Below are 19,459 nucleotides of genomic sequence, written 5' to 3' on the forward strand. Positions count from 1 at the left end.
GTAACAAATTTAAAAGTTTTATTTTTTCTTCTATTTTTTTTTTGGATAAAGTAACAAAAAAAATAGGTAATATGTATTAACTTTAACATAAACAAAAAAATTTTAAAAATCTAATAACAATCTAGCTAATAGCGTTAACTAATCTTTTGGGATAAAGTAAAAAAAAAAAAAAAAAAAAAAAAAACTAATATGTAATTAACATAAACTTCTTGATTAGGTAAACTCTTTTTCTTTTTGTTTATATCAAGTTATCAACTTCTTCACAACTTAAAATTATCTAATATAAAAGTGGGGGTATATATACAGTTTTGGTGTATTTTTCCCTTTTCCTACTATAAGGTTTGTTGATATTATTTCCTTCTTATACCTTACCTATGAAACTTGCATGTATGTATTTGCCTTCTTCTTTTTGTTTTTTCATAAAATTTTGTCCTTAATTTTTTTTTTCATCAAATTGAGTATGTTTTGTGTGCGGGTTGCCTTTTGTTTAAGTTATTTTTGTTAAATTTCATCTAGTTTATATACTTATTATATATGGTCTTCAGAATCAATGGTACATCTTCCATTCAATGGTATATCTTACATGAGAACTAACGGATTAATTTTAACAAAAATCTTATTCACTTTTTGAAAAATCTATGTTTATGTGAGTGTCTTTACTTTAACTGTAATTCTAGATTTTTTTTTTTTTTTTTTTTTTTTTTGTGTAGTGTTTAGAAATTTATATTGTTTGTAATTATTGAAATCAGATTTCTTTGTGTATATTTTTATGTGTGTGTTGTAGTAAATTTTTCTTTCGATTTTTAAAAAAAAATTAATTTGGGTAGCTTTTAATTTGTAATATATGTGTGTGTGTATATATATATATATATAAATATATGAAATACTGACAAAGTAAGGTACTATTACTGATTTTTCCAATATGTACATCCACAGGTAGCCATGAGACCAAGATTTGAGCATCGAAAACCATGATAATGAACATCACTCCACAAAGAATGGAGACAAAAAATTGATTAAATATAAAAAGAGTGATATAAAAACAATGGATATTTAAGGTGATGTGAAAATCTACAGGACTTCGCCTGCCTTCCCCTTCTGTCAAAGTTAATTCAACTTTCATGTGAGTGTCTTTACTTTAACTCTAATTCCAAAATTTTTATTCAAGTGTCTTTACTTTAACTCTAATTCCATATTTTTTTTAATGTTTAGAAATTTATATTATTTGTAGTTAATGAATTCAGAGTTTCTTTGTGTATATATATTTATGTGTGTGTTGTAGTGAATTTTGCTTTCAATTTTTATTTATTTATAAATTTGGGTAGTTTTTAATTTGTAAATTTGAGATGATTTCTTGGGGTTAAAGTAAAAATATTAGGTCAATTTTAATCATAATTCTTGCAATAAAAGGGTGTTAGATGTTGATATTAATTTTTTACTTATTTACATTAATTAACATAAACATCCTAGCATGTTTAGTGTTGATATTAATTTGACACTTTGAGATGCAAGCAAGTCATTATAATTAAATATAAATGTTATTATGTCGGCATGTTATAATTATTATTTGTTGTTCCTCACCTTACTTTGCCTTAATTGTTATTTGAACAAGTAAAAGTCATGTCTTAGTTCAACTGGATATAACATTTCTCTCCAATCATTAATTAATGTTCCTCAAATAAAATTATTACTAAGAGCTTTTAGAAATTTAAAACTTGCCATTATCTATAAAATATTTTTACTATTTTATTTGTTATTAAATTTAATTATATTATTAATATATATATATTTTAAAATTTATATATAATTCTTTTACTAAGCCGTGCATCGCACGGATATAAAACTAGTCTATATATATTATATATATAAAATCGAAACTTTTGAAACTCCCACAATTTTCCATGTCAGCACAATATTTAAATAAAATTATCATTTTATGTAAATAAAATTATTTTTGTTTAGTCCAAACTTAACAATAAGTAAAACTCTATCTTTTTAACAGGTCCAATTTAAACTCAAACTCATCATTATCATTAATATTTAAATAAAATTATCGTTTTATCTTTATAAAAAAGGCTACTATCTCCCCCCTCCTAAAAAGAGATTGTCTATCATTCAAATTTTAATACATCCAAGAAAGATAAATATTGAAAAAATAAAAAGAGGTTGTCTATCATTCAAAGTCTAATACATCCAAGAGATAACATATAAATACTACTAATTTTCGACTCTAGAAGAGCATAGCACACCCGACATCCACAACACAACAGTTTTATGACAAATAATTAAATTGGACTCAATTAATTATTTGTTCAAAGCTGCGACCTATAATTGGAGTCAACAGTTTTATGATAAATAATTAAATTGGACTCAATTAATTAATTGTAACCTATGATAGGTTTCAAAGCTGTAACCTATGTTTTCCGATAAATTTTTATTTGGTATGTTATATATAAATTTGTTGAATTTGGTTGGTTTTGAAGTAGAATTTGGGGATTCTATAAATTTTGAAGTTTTGGGTCTGGAGTTTTTGGTATTTGTGTTTCAGTAGGTTGATCTTAATTCTTCACCTTAAATGTTTTTTTTATTTGTTGAATTTGGATGGTTTTGAAGTAGAATTTGGGGATTCTATAAATTTTGAAGTTTTAGGTATGGAGTTTTTGGTATTTGTGTTTCAGTAGGTTGATCTTAATTCTTCACCTTAAATGTTTTTTTATTTAGGTTCATGTGATTTTTGGTTGATTAATTATTTGTTTGGATTAATTTCAGTTAATTATTTGTTTGGATTCAACATAAAAGATAATGGAATTAGGTATTATAATTTTGATATTGTTAGATGTTTTGAATTGTTTATATTGTTATTACAACAAGAAAGTCATATTGCTACTCAAATTTGAAACTTGATGTGTGTTTCTCATAACATGGTCTTTGTTTATATCTTTACAATTTATATTAGTTTTGAGTGTGTGTATATATATACATAACTATTGGGAGTTTTGCCTTATTAATTTAAGAATTGTAGATTTGGTAACTATGTACTTACAACTCAATGATGTTCTATATTAAACAACACTTCTAAACTATGGAAAAGTATAGAAGTTAAATATTTCTTCATTTTTTTTATATACTAATTAGCGAAATGTCTAATTACTCATTGTTGGATTTTTTTTCATAGTTAATTACTTTTTCGTGCATTGCACGGGTTAACGACTAGTATATATATAAAATTGAAGTTCTAAGAGATGTGTTAAACCCCAAGGGGTTGGAATTCATGATATATATAAAATTCTGAAAAAAAAAAAAAAAAAAAAACAGCACATGGTATAAACAAAACAAAACAAACCAAACCAAACAACACATGGTATAAACAAAACAAACCAAACAGCACATGGTATAAGTCAGCGGGGTACAGTTCTAAAACCCTTCTTTCAAGTTGTAAATCTTCGAAACCACACTCTCCTTTCCTGTCTACCACCAAACGCAGCCGCCTCTCCTTTTTCTTCCCTCTCATTTCTCATTTGCTTAAACTCTCTCAAAATCAAAACAGAACTCTGCAAAACCCAAACCATTTCTCCCTATACATTTCTACCTCTCACTCATACAATAAAAAATGGCGGCCATAACCCAAAACTCATTCCTCTCCTCCAATCATCTCCAACTCTTCAAACCCAACTCCAAAACCAAGCCCATCATTGCTCCCACCTCCGTCCGCATGTCCCTTCAAGAAACAGCACCCTCCATAGCCGTAGTAGGTGTCACAGGCGCTGTAGGCCAAGAGTTCCTCTCTGTTCTCTCTGACCGTGACTTCCCTTATCGCTCCATCAAAATGCTCGCCTCTAAACGCTCTTCCGGTAAGCAATACACCTTCCAAGGCCACGACTACACCGTCGAAGAGCTCACCGAGGAAAGCTTCAATGGCGTTGATATAGCCCTCTTCAGTGCCGGTGGTTCCATCAGCAAACAGTTCGGACCCGTTGCTGTGAACAAAGGGACTATTGTGGTTGACAATAGCTCGGCTTTTCGGATGGATGAGAATGTGCCTTTGGTGATTCCTGAGGTGAATCCTGATGCTATGAAGGGGATCAAAGTTGGGACGGGAAAGGGTGCTCTCATTGCTAACCCGAATTGCTCTACCATCATTTGCTTGATGGCTGCCACGCCTCTTCATCGTCGAGCTAAGGTGTGTTGTGAGCGAGACCCAGATTTTCTTTGCCTGTTGTTTCATTTGGGTTTTGCTTGTTTTGCTGTTTAGGTGCTTTGTTTGCAATTTTTGAATCGAACCCATGTTTTTCTTTTATTGAGTTTTGTTGTAATGATTTATCAAGTTTCTGTTTTTTAACAGTAAATCAACACACGCATTGTCAATTTGATTGATTATGTGACTGGTTTTGATGTGAAAACATAACTAGTTCAACAATTTTTGAATCCAATAAACTTTTTCTCTCTATTGTCTCACTTGAATTTTATTTGTTTTGTCTTTTTGATGCTTTGTATGCAATATTTGAATCCAATCCATTTTTTCTATTATTGAGTTTTGTTGTAATGATTTATCAAGTTTCTTTTGTTAGCATAAATCAGCACACGCATTGTTAATTTGCTTGGTTATGTGACTGGCTTTGATATTAGAACATTACTAGTTCAACAATCTTTGAATCCAATCCACTTTCTCTCTTTATTGTCTCTCGTGGGTTTTATTTGTTCAGATTTTCAGCTTTGTATGCAACTTTTGAATCCAAACCAAGGTTTTTATTTTATTTATTTATTTATTTTAGTTGTACCAATTTATCAAGTTTCTGTATTTAGCAAAAAATTAATACTCGCAATTATTATTAGTTAGTAACTTGTGCGAAATGCATGCAAAAGTTCAACAAAATATGATATTCTCTCTTTTATTATTTTTCTAATATATAAAATTTGATAATTACGGTAGCTACTCATAGGCATTTATTATGATTGTATTTGTATATATTCTACCATTTAAAAAAATGAAGTGACAAAATTCTAAAGGAGGGTGTAAATATGAGAGGTTTTATATGGAATCCTTATGGTCAAAGGTTTTCATTTTATATAGATTATAGATTTAATAAAAGGTGGGGATTCATTGTTTGAATTTTGGTGCCTTATTGGGAATTTAGGTAATTCGGTTATTAGTGAACTTTTATGTATATGCCTCTTCATTTTTGGGTTTGTGTTTCTTTCACCATTTTGAGACCTTGATTGATTTCATCTAGCAAGTTACATGTTGGGGGTGTTCCTGTACCTTCCCATTGTTTTTTTCTCTGAAGCACTGCTCTGTTGGTTGTGAATGTTGCAGGTACTACGCATGGTTGTTAGTACGTACCAGGCTGCTAGTGGTGCTGGTGCTGCTGCAATGGAAGAGCTTGAGCTCCAAACTCGTGAGGTTTCGTCTGATTATTCAATCTGATTTTCTTTTTGCAGTTTGATATTTATACCCATTCAATAGATGATACGTCCATCCTTTTGTACTTTATTCTAAACTGAGTGTTGTTTTCACTTTTGTTTATAAGGTCTTGGACGGTAAACCGCCAACTTGTCAAATCTTCAAGCAACAGGTCTGTCTATTTGTTAGTGGATATCATGTTAGATTCCATATTGTCTCAAAGAACCATCTCTTAAAAACCATCTCTCTTTGCAGTATGCTTTTAATTTGTTCTCGCACAATGCACCTGTTCTGGAAAATGGGTACAATGAAGAGGAAATGAAATTAGTAAAAGAGACAAGGAAAATATGGGTAAGTATTGAAACTTCATTGAAATACCTTTGGTGGATGGGAGAACAAGTCTGCTGGTCTTACACAAAATGATTATTCATCTTTTTTTTCTTCTTCTTCAGAATGACATGAATGTTAAAGTGACTGCCACATGTATACGGGTGCCTGTCATGCGTGCACATGCTGAAAGTATAAATCTTCAATTTGTGAACTCGCTTGATGAGGTAATAATGTCATACTCTAAACTATGAAATTGCTTCTGGGAAATATTCTAGTTGATTTTGCTCTATAGTGGTATCTGTTGATGGGAACATCGCTTCATATTTTTGTGTAACCTTCAAAATACTGATTACTCATATGGTTGAAATTCTGATGTTAGAAATGCTTGTATTAGTAATAATGCATTTTCTTGCCTTTGATTTGATTTGAGCATTTGGTTAAAGTATTAATCTGTTTTGCTTGTTTGGTGTTTATATGTACTCTTTCTCTCTCTTTAATATCTTCTTTTGCTTTTTGATTGGGATTCTTCTCTTTTTTCTTGTTTCTTTAAGAAAAGGTAAACAATTGGTATTATCAAAGGTGTTGTTAGTATCTACTATCTAATGCTATAGTTGTTGCCCTCATAGATTGTTTTCCCATTTATATGGGACTTTTAAGCATTTTATTATCTACAAGATGTTAAACTTTGAAAGCCTTTTTTTTTTTGGGGGGGGGGGGGGGGACCTTTTATAACCTCTTAGCATGGGGACACTATCATTTCGGTCTCTTAACTATCATCAGCATAACATTTAAATTCAGGATTTGGAACTGGTTTTAGCAGATGAACTACCAGTTTTTCTCATTTTTGAATGCGGATTGGATTGGCATAGGTCCCAGTTCATAGTTGAATCGGTCTAATTGGCTGATCCAGGCTGGTTTTCAAAACCATGGTCTAGTATGCAATTTCTAGTGTCTTTAGTCCTTGAAATTCATATTATGCAGTTAGTAGAAACAAAGTAGAGTGTTAAAATTCTTGTAGTTCTTGCAAAATAAGATTCGAAATTAGGAAAGTCCTTTAAAGATAGGGGTGATCCCTATGGATGAAAATATTAGGGAGACTCACTTGTAATGGTTTGGTCATGTGCAAAGGAGTGTGATTAGTGAACCCATGAGAAAGAGTAAGTTGATTCAAGTTTTGATAAGTAAATAAGCTTCATTGATAGAAAAAGGACAGTACATAACTAAAAGCCAACGCACACAGGACATGTAATAAGGTAATCGGGAGAACAAATAGAACTAAAAAGTATAAAACTACATCTATTTAGCAGATCAGTCAACAAAGTAAAAAAGGAAACACCCGATGCATATATCCACCCAAGCAAAGACTGGAAGAAAGACATCTTCAACTCTTGAGTCACTCTTTCGGTTCCTTCAAAAATCCGGGCATTCCTCTCCCTCCACATCAAACAGTGAGGGACCGTGATCCAAATGACCCCATTTCTATGCATTCTAAACTTGCCTGGCCAAGCTAGCTACAAGCTCTACTACATACTTAGGCATAACCCAAGATACCCAAAAAAGTGTAAACACCATACTACACAACTCTCTCACTATCGGACAATGCAAGAGTAGATGATTTATAGTCTCCCCTGCTCTTTTACACATACAATACCAATAAATAACAATAAGCTGACACTTCCTCAAATTGTCATTAGACAAAATTCTACCCAACACTGCCTTCCATACAAAGAAATTAATCTTTGAAGGCACTTTGGGGCTTCACACAGTCTTCCAAGGAAAAGACAACTGGGAAGGGGATTGTAAATCTTTATAGTAAGATCTAACATCAAAAATCTCCTGAGAAGCAGGTTTCCACCGCAACTCATCCATAGTAAGTTGATTCAAGTTGAGGGAACAAAATTAGTAGTAGTAAAAAAATGACATGTCAATGAAGTATGTAATAGAGAGTATGAATAGAATGACAATACATGTGGTTGACCTTGACTAGTTTGTTGAGAATTAGTTGCCGGCCCTTAGATTTTGGGACTAAGGCTTGGTTGTTGTAGTTCTTGCAAGAGCAAAACATTGGGACAAAAATTGGCACATCATAGATGTCCTTTCCTATATATGGATAGATAGAGACTTGAGGATTTATGAACTTATTATTTTCTTACACAGCACTTGTGTTATAAAACATCAAAGAAATAATATATACAGGTTATTAACATTTGTTTCCCTTTGATTTGATCTTTCATTCACAAGATCTAATATTTTGTTCTCTTTGCTTCTCTTTAAGAAGATCTAAAACACATCCCTCTGAATGTTTGCATCTTTGATTTTTCATATTTAATTCACTGTTTCACTTTCCAAGCTTTGTAGGGTTTTTTTTTTTTTTTGGGGGGGGGGGGGGGGGTGTTGGTTAGTATATCAGAATATTGTTGTATATATGTTGTGTGGGAAGTAATTGTGTTTATAATGTAAAAGTTGGGATGGACAACAGAGCATGAATGCTAGTATATATGTTTTCATAGTTTCCATATGGGGATGTCATTTATTGCCCCTTTATTGTAGACTTTATTGTTTTGGATTTTTTCTCATTTTACCAGTTGAATTTTTTTTATTTTTTATTTTATATATTTGCTTTTATTGCAATTGAGGAATTTATAATGTATTAATTTACTGATTGTAATCTTTGGAGCTCCTTAAATGTTTGAGGCAGTGCATTTTGAATAAAGAAAATTTCTGATTAGAGTGATTTGTTGCTTTGTGCCGATTCCAAACACCCTTAGGTAGTTAGGTGGTGAAACCTAGGGTTTTCTTTTTCCTTTCTTATTTCCCACAACACATCTGACGCCAACTTGGTATGAGAGTGCTGATGCACTCCACCCACTTCAAAATAGTCAACAAAAAATCAAAGCCCCCACACCTAGACCACACTTAAAAAAAAAAAAACCAAAAACATATCTTACAAAACCATGCAAAGCTCCTTTCAACTGTTGATGCCCCAGGAGAGTTGTGCTGCTGCCAAAGCTGCCTCTGCAGCCGCTTAATCTGCCACTGCTCCCAAGCCTATCAAGAATTCCACCACAAAACCCCAACCGTTCCTGAGTCCCACAATCCTTCCCTGCTTTGAATCCTAGAGTCCTACCCTTTCAAAACAAGAAACCCAACTTTCAAAGCCAAAACCCCCACAAAAATTTCCTGCATCACTGCTCTAGTGTCCACAGCAGAACACCTCTGCATTGATGCTGCTGTCCTGTGATAGCTGAACAATAGTGGGGCTTTCCACTTTTTATTTTTCTTCTTTTTTCCAAGTTTGAAAATCATCTTTGGCACAAAATGTCAAGGCAATTACCATTATACAATGTCTCATTTTGTTTGTAATTCCATCCAAAATTTGTAAAGGCGGATTGAACAATTAAAAGCAACTCCTAATTGAAGGTTCAACCCTTAGTTCATTTTCTTTCCTTGTTGTCTAGCACACGGCCAGGGATATTCTAAAGAATGCTCCAGGTGTTGTGGTTATTGATGATCGGGTATCCAATCACTTCCCTACTCCATTGGAGGTGTCAAACAAAGATGATGTTGCGGTTGGTAGGATCCGCCGTGACATGTCTCAGGAGGGCAACAATGGGTGAGAATATTTTTTTCTTTAATCGTTGCTTTTCCACTTTGACAAATCTTAAAACTAACAGAAAACTTTCATGCAGGTTGGACATCTTTGTCTGTGGTGATCAAATACGCAAGGGAGCTGCACTTAATGCTGTTCAGATTGCCGAGATGTTGCTCTAGTCCATAATTGGTTTCGGAAATATGATTTGGTTTAATGGATTTATCAGTATGGTGAGATATGGCGCTTTTAAGTTATTTACTATCTTGTAATCTTCATATGCGGCTGTTGCCTTTGTATTGAGTCTTTTAAAAATTGAGCAGTTTTTGAGGCTTTATAAACTACTAAGCCTCAGCTTCAGTACGTCACTGAATAATTACAGCTTATAGTATTTGCGGTAAATCCTTCACCGGAAGATTTTGTTATAATAACATGTAGCTCAGAACTGAAGCTAACTAGAAGCTTTTACTGCTGCTTCAGATAAGTAGGTGACAAGTGTCAATCTCCAACAATCTATCAATTCTTGTTCTCCATTTCTCTGAATTATATTCTTCCATTTTCTATGAACTATTCAACTCTAGTAACCCAAATATTTGTATCACCCAGGGTTGACGTGCCTCCATGTTGCATGTCAGGATATAAGAATGATAAGGAAATAAGAGGACAGAAAAACTTGTGAAGGTAGAGATTTAAAATGGTTATTCAAGAATGATTAGTCCTAATTGCTAGATGAGGGACTTTTCAGTCCTAATTGTTTGTCTTTTAAGAAAATAAATAATTTTGTTTGACAATGCATGATATCCTGATAAAACATAAATAATTATTTTAGTATTGTATTTGTTAGTGTTAGAATATTATTTTAGGAGTTTTAGTTAATTTACAGTTCATATTAATCTTCTTATTGTTTATTTGCAGAAAGTCTCATAAAAGTGATAGTGTGATGGAAAGTACACGAAATTATTGTATTTATAAATTTAAGGATTAAAAAAAAAAAAAAATTGTCTTATAAGATTCATAAGAATCAACCGAACAATGGGGATTTCAAATTATTAAGAATTTTATCAGATTTCTACTTTCTAATTAAACCAAACGTGACAATTTTTACATTCTTGAGCATCGAGGTTCTCAAGCTGCATTTTTGGGAGGATGTTTGGATTAGATTAGGTGCGTGCTTGGCAAGCTGGAAAAAACAGAGTATGTTTTCAAAGTTTTTTGAGATTATTTTGATGAGTTCTACACAACAAATACTTTTCCCCTCATTTTGTATCATACTTTCAACAAATAATAAATAAGCAATTAGTAAGGTATATCTAAATACCCTTCCTCAAAAGGCTAGTTTTAAAAAAGGCTCAATCCCCCCCCCCCCCCCCCCCCAACAAAAAAAACACCAATTGGGAAAAAAAAGGTGTTACTTCACCAAAAGCCTCAATAAACTTATAAACTAAAGCAGTTAGTTTTTAGTTTTTTTTTTTTTTTTTTTTCCCCTAGTATATTCTAATTTTATGCACATTAAAATAAAGGTAATGCTATTACATTGGAGTTAAGATTTTCAAGTTCAAACGATTTTCAAGTCATGATTTCAATTAAAAAATGGAGGGTAAAACTGTGTGACAGTTTGTGTAATAAATACAACCTAAAAAATAATACGCATGGCTATTGAAGAGGGAGAAAATTGGAGGTGACAGATACACTTAGATGCACTTAGATGGACTGACTGCTAGATAAATGGGCTAATAGTGAATGGATCCTATGTTAATGGACATAGGGTGGATAGATCAAAAGGCCACGTGACACTCAACTGGTCATTATGTGGTCTCCAAGAAACCCTAAATGGAAAGGACTTGTGTCTCATGATTAACCTTAGTCCATAGAGTCCCAATATGAATGGAATTCTAATACGAGAAGGATTCTGGAATATACACACATTAATAGAGATCTTCTCTATAAGGAAAAAACTTGTGCGCAAGCAAAGGAGTTCGGTTCTACACTACTATGAAAACCCAAAGACCCTCAGAAAACAGGTACGCATAATTGATCCCAGCTCTGGCACTCTAGAGTTGCGAAAAGATTCTAACTTGATCTTTGGAGGGTATTTGGCCGGCACCACACTGGTGTTCTTTGTAAGATCTTTTCTTTTTGTTGTGCAGGTGTTGTTGCGAGTGTGCAAGGACTGTGTAGCTCATTGGTGATTTTTCGACATCATCAGTTGGCACCGTCTGTGGGAAAGGATTGTTACTTGTAAGCCATACAAACGCTTCTCGGACAAAGAGTTGCATGGTACTCACTCGCTCGATGGCAACCACTAACAACGTTCAGGGAGATGAACCACGCGCAATTGCCCTCGAGATCACTTGGAATCCTCTAAGACCCTGATGCACCTTCAAGGAATGGCGGACGAGATCATGTGTAGGGCCTTCCCTACCACATTAAGGGGTCCCGCAAGAATTTGGTTTAGCAGGTTGACGCCCAATTCCATCAGTACTTTCAAGGACCTAAGCGCCCAGTTCGTTTCACACTTTATTGGGGGACATAGATATAAGAAGTCAACCACATGTCTAATGAGCATTAGGCAACGGGAGGATGAGACACTAAGGTCTTATATAGCCCAGTTCAACATGGAAGCACTTTCGATTGACGAAGTTGACAACAAGATACTCATGGCAACTTTCACGAATGGGTTACAAAAGGGTAAGTTTCTATTCTCCTTATACAAGAATGACCTGAAAACCATGTCAGATGTACTTTACAGGGCCACCAAGTACATGAATGCTGAAGATGCGCTACTGGCCCGTGAGGAGAAGCCCAAGAAGAGAGAGAGGTAGGAGGAAGCCCGGCAGGATAGGGGCTGAAAGATGGCAAGAATGGGAGATAAAAGAGATGATCGACGATCCAAGCCCCCGACAGGGAGGTTCACAAACTTCACTCCCCTGAATACCCCGATTGATCAAGTCCTGATGTAGATCAAAGACAAAAGAGCCTTGACATTTCCCGGCAAATTGAAGGGAGATCCCAGTAAGAGATCCAGGGATAAATATTGTCGTTTCCACCGAGATCATGGATATGACACATCTGAATGTTATGACTTGAACCAGCAGATAGAGGCCCTCATTAGGCAAGGGAAACTGCAAAAATTCATCAGTAAGGAAGGAACGAACAAAACCAAGGAGCACTAGTTTGGAGAGAAAACGAGCGACCTAGGCCACCCTTGGGAGACATAAGGATGATTATAGGGGGCAGTACTTCCAGTTCCTCTAAGAAGGCATGTAAGACATACCTACAGATGGTTTAGAATATTCAACTAACAGAGTATGCCCCAAAGATGGTGCAAGTCGACAATCCCGTAATTAGATTCATGGAGGAAGATGCTCGACATCTCCACCACCCACATGATGATGTACTCATAGTCAGTATATGGGTAGGAGACTATAACACCTACAGGGTGCTAGTAGACAACGAGAGCTCCGCTGATATCTTGTATTATCCAGCCTTTCAGCAGATGAGAATAAAGAGAGAACGATTGATCCCAACTAACACCTCGCTCGTAGGATTTGGAGGAACAAGGGTGTATCCATTGGGTGCGGTCACCCTACCAGTGACGGTCGGAGACTACCCTCAGTAGATTATGAAGGATGTAACCTTCCTAATCGTTGATTGCTCGTCTGCGTACAATGCCATACTGGGATGTCCTACTTTGAATTCATGGAAGGTTGTAACATCAACCTACCATTTGATGATCAAGTTTCCCACTGAATACAGGGTAGGAGAAGTAAAAAGGGATCAAGTGGCAGTGCGTGAATGCTACATTACCATGCTAGAGATGAATGATTACCAGCAGACCATGTGCATAGAAGAACAACGAACAATAGCGGAGCCGGTGGAAGAACTAGAGGAAATGACCCTTTATGACTCAAGGCCCTAGCGGATGACTAGAATGGGTACATTGGCTAGTCAGCCGGCACGTTAAGCACTCATAACATTTCTAAGATAAAATCAGGACATATTCGCCTGGAGTCACGAGGACATGCCAGGGATTGACCCCTCAGTCATAGTTCACAGATTGAATGTGTCACCCTCAATCTTTCCCGTCCAACAAAAAAACTGAGTATTTGCTCAGGAACGGGACAAAGTTATAGCTGAGGGGGTTCAGAAGTTACTGGAAGCAGATTTCATTCGAGAAGTGTACTACCTTGACTGGTTGGCAAACGTGATTATGGTCAAAAAGGCTAATAGAAAGTGGAGGATGTGCGTAGATTTCAAGGACCTCAATAGAGTTTGCCCTAAGGATAGTTACCCGTTCCCATGGATAGATACCTTGGTAGACTCGACCGTGAGACATCAGCTTCTGAGCTTCATGGATGCATTCTCAAGATACAACCATATTAGAATAGAGGAGGCTGATCAAGAGAAGACTTCTTTTGTTACCAGCCAAAGACTCTTCTGCTACAAAGTGATGCCATTTGGACTTAAGAATGCAGGGGCAACATACTAGAGATTAATGAACAAGATGTTTGCACACCAGATTGGGAGGAATGTGCAAGTTTATATAGACAACATGCTGGTGGAAAGCTTACGAGAAGATGATCACTTGAATGACCTCCAAGAGACCTTCGACACCCTCCGGGCGTACAACATGAAATTAAATTCGAATAAGTGTGTGTTCGGAGTAACTGCGGGGAAATTCTTGGGATTCATGGTATCCCAAAGGGGTATCGAGGTTAATCCAGAGAAAATATGGGCTATAATGGAGCTAGCCCCACCGAAGACGATCAAGGAGGTGCAAAGCCTGAATGGCAAGATAGCAGCACTAAACAGGTTCGTCTCAAGGGTGACTGATAAATGCCTACCCTTCTTCCGCATATTGAAGAGATCATTTGAGTGGACGGATGAATGCCAGCAGGCATTCGAAAATCTAAAATTGTATCTTTCATCTCCTCCATTACTCAGCCCATCCAAGCCAGGGGAAGAGCTCTATCTATACTTAGCCATCTTGTAAACCACTATTAGCGCGACTTTGGTAAGAGAAGAGGATGGGCTATAGAGACCCGTTTATTTTACAAGCCGAGTGTTTTGAGGAGCAAAAGAAAGGTACACCCAAATGGAAAAGCTGGCTTTTGCATTGATGACCGCAGCACGAAAATTTAAGCCATACTTTCAGGCGCATACAATTGTTATCCTGACGGATAAGCCTCTAAGAAGGGCTATGGGTAGCCTTGAAGCTGCGAGATGGATGGCATTATGGGTAGTCGAGCTAGGTGAGTTCGTTATACAGTACCGTCCATGCACAGCTATAAAGGGATAGGTAGTGGCCGACTTCATTGCCAAATTCACCCTTGTGGAAGGCCAGGGGGCAGAAGAGATCCCACAATGGAGCATTCACACGGATGGATCCTCCAATAAGCAAGCAGGAGGTGCCGGCGTGGTGCTCCACACTTCGGAGGGAGATAAGATTGAGTGCATGATCTGCCTGGACTTTCCTACGATCAATAATGAAGTAGAATACGAAACTTTAGTGGTAGGATTAGACCTCGTGAAATCAGCAGGGGCTAAAAACATGGTCGTCTACTGTGACTCCCAAGTTGTGACCAGTCGGATCAATGACAACTATGAGTGCAAGAACGAAAGGATGAAGAAGTACCTTGAGGAGGTGAAGGGTCGAATTGGCAGTCTCCATATATGATTCGTCCAAATCCCAAGGGAGGAGAATGAGTGTGCCAATTGACTAGCTATGGCCGCCTCAGCAGAATACATGCTTGTCCCCGATCAGGTACTATCTTTCATCCAAGTCTCTTCACTCATAAATGAGGGTACCAATGTGTATGAGATAGGTTTTGAAAGCAACTGGACCATGCCATTAGTTTCCTACCTAAGGAATGGTGTGCTATCGAACGGGAAGGACGCCTCTAGGAAATTGAAGGTCCAAGCATCGCGGTTTGTTCTAATAAAAGACGTCTTATACAAAAGAGGCTTCTCCTGCCTGTACCTAAGGTGTTTAGGCCCCGAGGAGGCAGATTACGTCATAAGAGAAGTCCATGAGGGGATTTGTGGAAATCACTCGGGGGCATGATGTTGGTGCATAAGCTGATTCGAGCAGGATACTACTGGCCTACTATGCAGAAGGACGAGCAAACCTATGTCAAAACCTATGACAAGTGCCAGAGGTTTGGCAACGTCATCAGACAATTGTCCAAGGAACTCACCCCTATGATGTCCTCGTGGCCGTTTATTCAATGGGGATTAGATATCATGGGGTCCCTTCCTAATAGCAGTCAGGCAACTAAAGTTCCTAGTAGTTGGCATCGACTACTTCACCAAATGGGTAGAAGCAGAAGCCTCAGCCATTATCACGGAAAAGAATATTCGGAGTTTTGTTTGGAAGAACATCATTTGTAGATATGGGATACTCAGGGTGCTTGTCTCGAACAACGAAAAGTAGTTCGACAACAGCGCATTCAGAGACTTCTATTCAGAACTAGGAATCAAGAACCACTACTCGTCACCTGCCCACCCACAAGCCAATGGACAGGTTGAAGTTACAAACAGATCCTTGCTCAAGATTATTAAGACTCGGCTTGAGGGGGAAAAGGGCATATGGCCGGATAAACTACCAAGTGTTTTATAGGCATACCGGACAATAACAAGGACACCTACGCGGGAGACACCATTTCGACTAGCAAATGAAAGCGAGGTAGTCATCCCAGTAGAAGTAGGGCTCACAAGCTATCGGGTGGAGAACTATGGTGAGATCAAGAATGATGAAGCTATATGCCTGCAACTTGACCTGGTGGACGAGGTTTGGGCAACAGCTGAGCAAAGGTTGGAATGATACCAAGACCTTATGGCGAAGCACTACAACTCTAAAGTCAGACACAGAGACTTCCAGGTTGGAGATCTTGTTTCAAGGAAGGTAATGGGTGTCGCTAAAAATCCTATCCAAGGAAAGCTCGACCCCAATTAGGAAGGACCTTACAAAGTGACATCATGGCAAAGGAAAGACACCTACCACCTTGAGACGTTAGATGAGCGAGAGTTTATCCATGGAATGTTGAACACCTATAGAAGTACTACCAGTAGAGATAACGACGTGGAAAGCAACATCCACCAGATCTCCACTTTACTTTTAGTTAATTTTTGCTACATTTTCCAATTTTTCAATTCACTATTTAGACAATTTATTTTTGCTACAATGATTTTTAAGTATCTTTTTAAGCTTCTGGAGAATTACTCTCCTACGAATGAATGACTATATAATAAGAGGAGTATTCAGATATGACTAGTGTTTTTTCTACGAAAATTTATCAAGTCCATAAAGTGGACGAATTCATCCAAGAAGGATGAAATATTATTGAGTCCATAAACTTGATGGATCCATCCATGAAGGAAATAATTAAAAACCTTGTGGACGTTCATCCTAGAAGGGTGAAAATATTAGTCCAATAAGTGGACGGGTCTATTACGAAGTCCAATAAAATGGACGGTTCATCCCAGGAGGATGAGATGTTCTGAAGTCCATAAAAAGGACTAGTCATTATTCAAGTCCATAAAGTGGATGGATCCATTCATGAAGGATGGAATAACTGAAATCCTTGTGGACAGTTCATCCCAGGAGGATGAAATATTCTGAGGTTCTTGAAAAGGACAAGTTATTATTTAAGTCCTTAAATCGGATGAATTCAACCAAGAAGGATAAAAATCATTAAGTCCCTATAATGGACGGATTCATCTAGGAGCATACAAGTCAGAATCGACGGCTTCTAACCCACATAGTGGACGGGTTCAATAGAACAGACCTGTTATAATCATGAATAAACTATAGAGCTAGCTGATAAGTGTATAAAGTGGATGGATTTAAATTATAAAAATTACAAACTGGATGGATTCCATTTAGAAATTCAAAATAAAGCCCATATAGTGGACGGATCCAACTTGTGGTTGGATTACTGTTGCTAGTCCACAAGGACGGACTCATCCTAAAAAGATGGTAACTAGTCCATATTGTGGATGGATTCAACTTAAAGTTGGATTAATGTTATCGTCCCTGAATGGATGGACTCATCCTAAAGGATGGACCGAACTTAAAGTTGAATGTTCCTCACTAGTCCACTAGTGAACGGGCCCCTTGAAGAAGATAATTATAAGATCCCTATAGTAGACGAGTTCAACGTAAAGCTAAAATTGACACTACACATTCATCAGAGGACGGATCCATCTAAAAGGTGGTTTTTGTTAAATCACTAACTACATGTTTAAAGTCATAAAAGTAGACAGACAATAGAATAAGTAAATATTACTTAAAGCCTTGAAAGGGAATGTATTACATGCCACGAATGACTGATAAGTTAAAAGGCTGTTCCCCAAATAGTTACAATTCCATAAAAAAAAATATATATTTACTGATGAGGGGGGGGTGTTTTCAACATTCCCTTGAACAACATCTTCGGGCTAATGGGCATCACCCTCGACTGGCTGGGCTTGGCTTTCAACAAGAGCTGACTCTTTATTGCCAAGAGCTGCATCATCAGCAAACAGATCCTCCGTACTCTTAGAGGTGACGGGTTGAGCAGTAGCTTGGGCTTGCGCATCAATGTTGAGTTGAGAAAAGTCAAGTTCAGGATAAGCTTTCTTGGCTTGACGGACAGCATCATCAAAACCGTCCGCATATGAGGTCCCGAGCTCCTCTGGGAGGGCGTCAGAGTCGCAATATTCACGGATCGTTGCCTCCTTTGCTTGACGGAGTTGGTCATCGGTATCCTTGATCTCTTTCTCTTTATCCTCCAGGACCTTTCTCATCGTCTCCACATGTTCCTTAAGTTCTTTCCTGACCTTTTCTGATGTATCTAATTTTTTCTCCATGCTAACCTTCCAAGCCTTAAGACCGTTCAACTCATCCTTCGTCTCGTTAGCCCTCGCCCTTACACGGTCCAGTGCCGTCTCGTGGTTCAGACACCATCTGATCAGTCCTTTCATCATCACCTTTGCCTGAAAACAAAGGTGGTTAGTGATAGAGGTAAGTGGACGGGAAGGATAGGAAGTGGACGACATGACTTACCTGAGGAATACAAAAGAGCCCCATCTCCCCTATGGCTTTTGTAGCATGGTTTCTTAAGTCCTCATAGTTGTCGGATGTTATGATGGAAGAAAGTTTCTCCAAAGCATATTTTGAATCCTCACGGAAGAGGACAGGCGGCTTCTCATGGGTAGTAGACCGGCCCTTCATAAAACCCTTTCCTGCTCCATGCTTGGCAAGGATAATCGTCTTCTTGCCCTCAACCTCTAGTCCCATGACGGGTTCCAGGATGGTTTTGGGCTTCTTAGGGAGATGACCTTGCTTCTTTGGCAGCTTTCTTTTTGTGGACAGGTTGGATGAACCCATTTCCTTAGGGAGTTGTCCTTCCACCTTTTTCTTTTTGGCTACCTATTGTTTGATGACGACCCTTCTCTTTGCAGCATCCATCTTTACATAAAGGAAGATGAATGGTTAGAGTGAAATAAAGTACAATCCAAGAAACCCAAATATAGGGTGACAGACTTACATTGACAAACTTGAGCCTCGTAATGACGGGCAGCTACTGTTGGTTCTTGTCCGTCACAGAACTAGTGGAGGGTGTCGAGCGTGACCAACTTTGCCCATGTCCTCTCCTCTAACTTAGTTTTGCTAAAAATCCTTTCCAAAAAACTCCACTCCTCTAGAGAGACTTGTGGACGGTCCCAAATTGTAAAAGAAGATGGTTAGTAACACAATAATTAAAAACTATAGAACGAATATGGACAGATTCATACCAGATGGGGGCAGTATGCCCCATGTTGTGTCGACGGGAATATGATCAATGTCACCAGGATGACACATCCATTTGTCCACTTCCATGAAAAAATACTGACTCTTCCAGTTCCTGTTCGAGTCGGGGGTCTCACACACAAGCTTCAACAACGGGCTTCTGGGCACGAAGCTATACATGCCTTTTGACTGAGTAATCTCATCTGGACAGTAATAGTGAAAGAATTCTTTCACCGTCAGCCTCCGTGCTCTGTCAGACATGGCCCCGTACAAGACCTCCACACCGAGGAAGACCCTTCAGGTATTAGGGGAGATTTGGGTGATGGCCAAACCTAGATACTGAAGGAGTTGACGGTGAAGTGAACTT

The 19,459-nt window shown here is 37.3% G+C and overlaps 2 protein-coding genes across 2 annotated transcripts; both read left to right on the forward strand.

Moving 5' to 3' along the window:
- The first annotated feature begins 3,409 nt into the window (after nt 1–3,409).
- Nucleotides 3,410–9,887, forward strand: LOC115982119 (aspartate-semialdehyde dehydrogenase). Its single transcript, XM_031104637.1, has 7 exons — nt 3,410–4,180; nt 5,315–5,401; nt 5,529–5,573; nt 5,657–5,752; nt 5,854–5,955; nt 9,190–9,344; nt 9,421–9,887. Exons 1-7 carry the CDS (start codon nt 3,611–3,613, stop codon nt 9,500–9,502), a joined length of 1,137 nt encoding a protein of 378 aa, XP_030960497.1. The 5' UTR covers nt 3,410–3,610; the 3' UTR covers nt 9,503–9,887.
- Nucleotides 9,888–11,707: 1,820 nt separating this feature from the next.
- On the forward strand, nt 11,708–12,142 carry LOC115980825. The gene has a single exon (XM_031103036.1). It carries the CDS (start codon nt 11,708–11,710, stop codon nt 12,140–12,142), a length of 435 nt encoding a protein of 144 aa, XP_030958896.1.
- The last annotated feature ends 7,317 nt before the right edge of the window (nt 12,143–19,459 follow it).

Source organism: Quercus lobata, chromosome 3, assembly GCF_001633185.2.
Source record: "Quercus lobata isolate SW786 chromosome 3, ValleyOak3.0 Primary Assembly, whole genome shotgun sequence".
NCBI lineage: Eukaryota > Viridiplantae > Streptophyta > Magnoliopsida > Fagales > Fagaceae > Quercus > Quercus lobata.

Bases quoted from the DNA above. Each gene is read 5' to 3' on its own strand.
- LOC115982119 (XM_031104637.1), top strand. From the start codon at position 3,611: ATGGCGGCCATAACCCAAAACTCATTCCTCTCCTCCAATCATCTCCAA. The intron at 5,402-5,528 runs GTTTCGTCTGAT...TTTGTTTATAAG, and splicing joins TTGAGCTCCAAACTCGTGAG to GTCTTGGACGGTAAACCGCC. The intron at 5,753-5,853 runs GTAAGTATTGAA...CTTCTTCTTCAG, and splicing joins AAGAGACAAGGAAAATATGG to AATGACATGAATGTTAAAGT.
- LOC115980825 (XM_031103036.1), top strand. From the start codon at position 11,708: ATGGCGGACGAGATCATGTGTAGGGCCTTCCCTACCACATTAAGGGGT.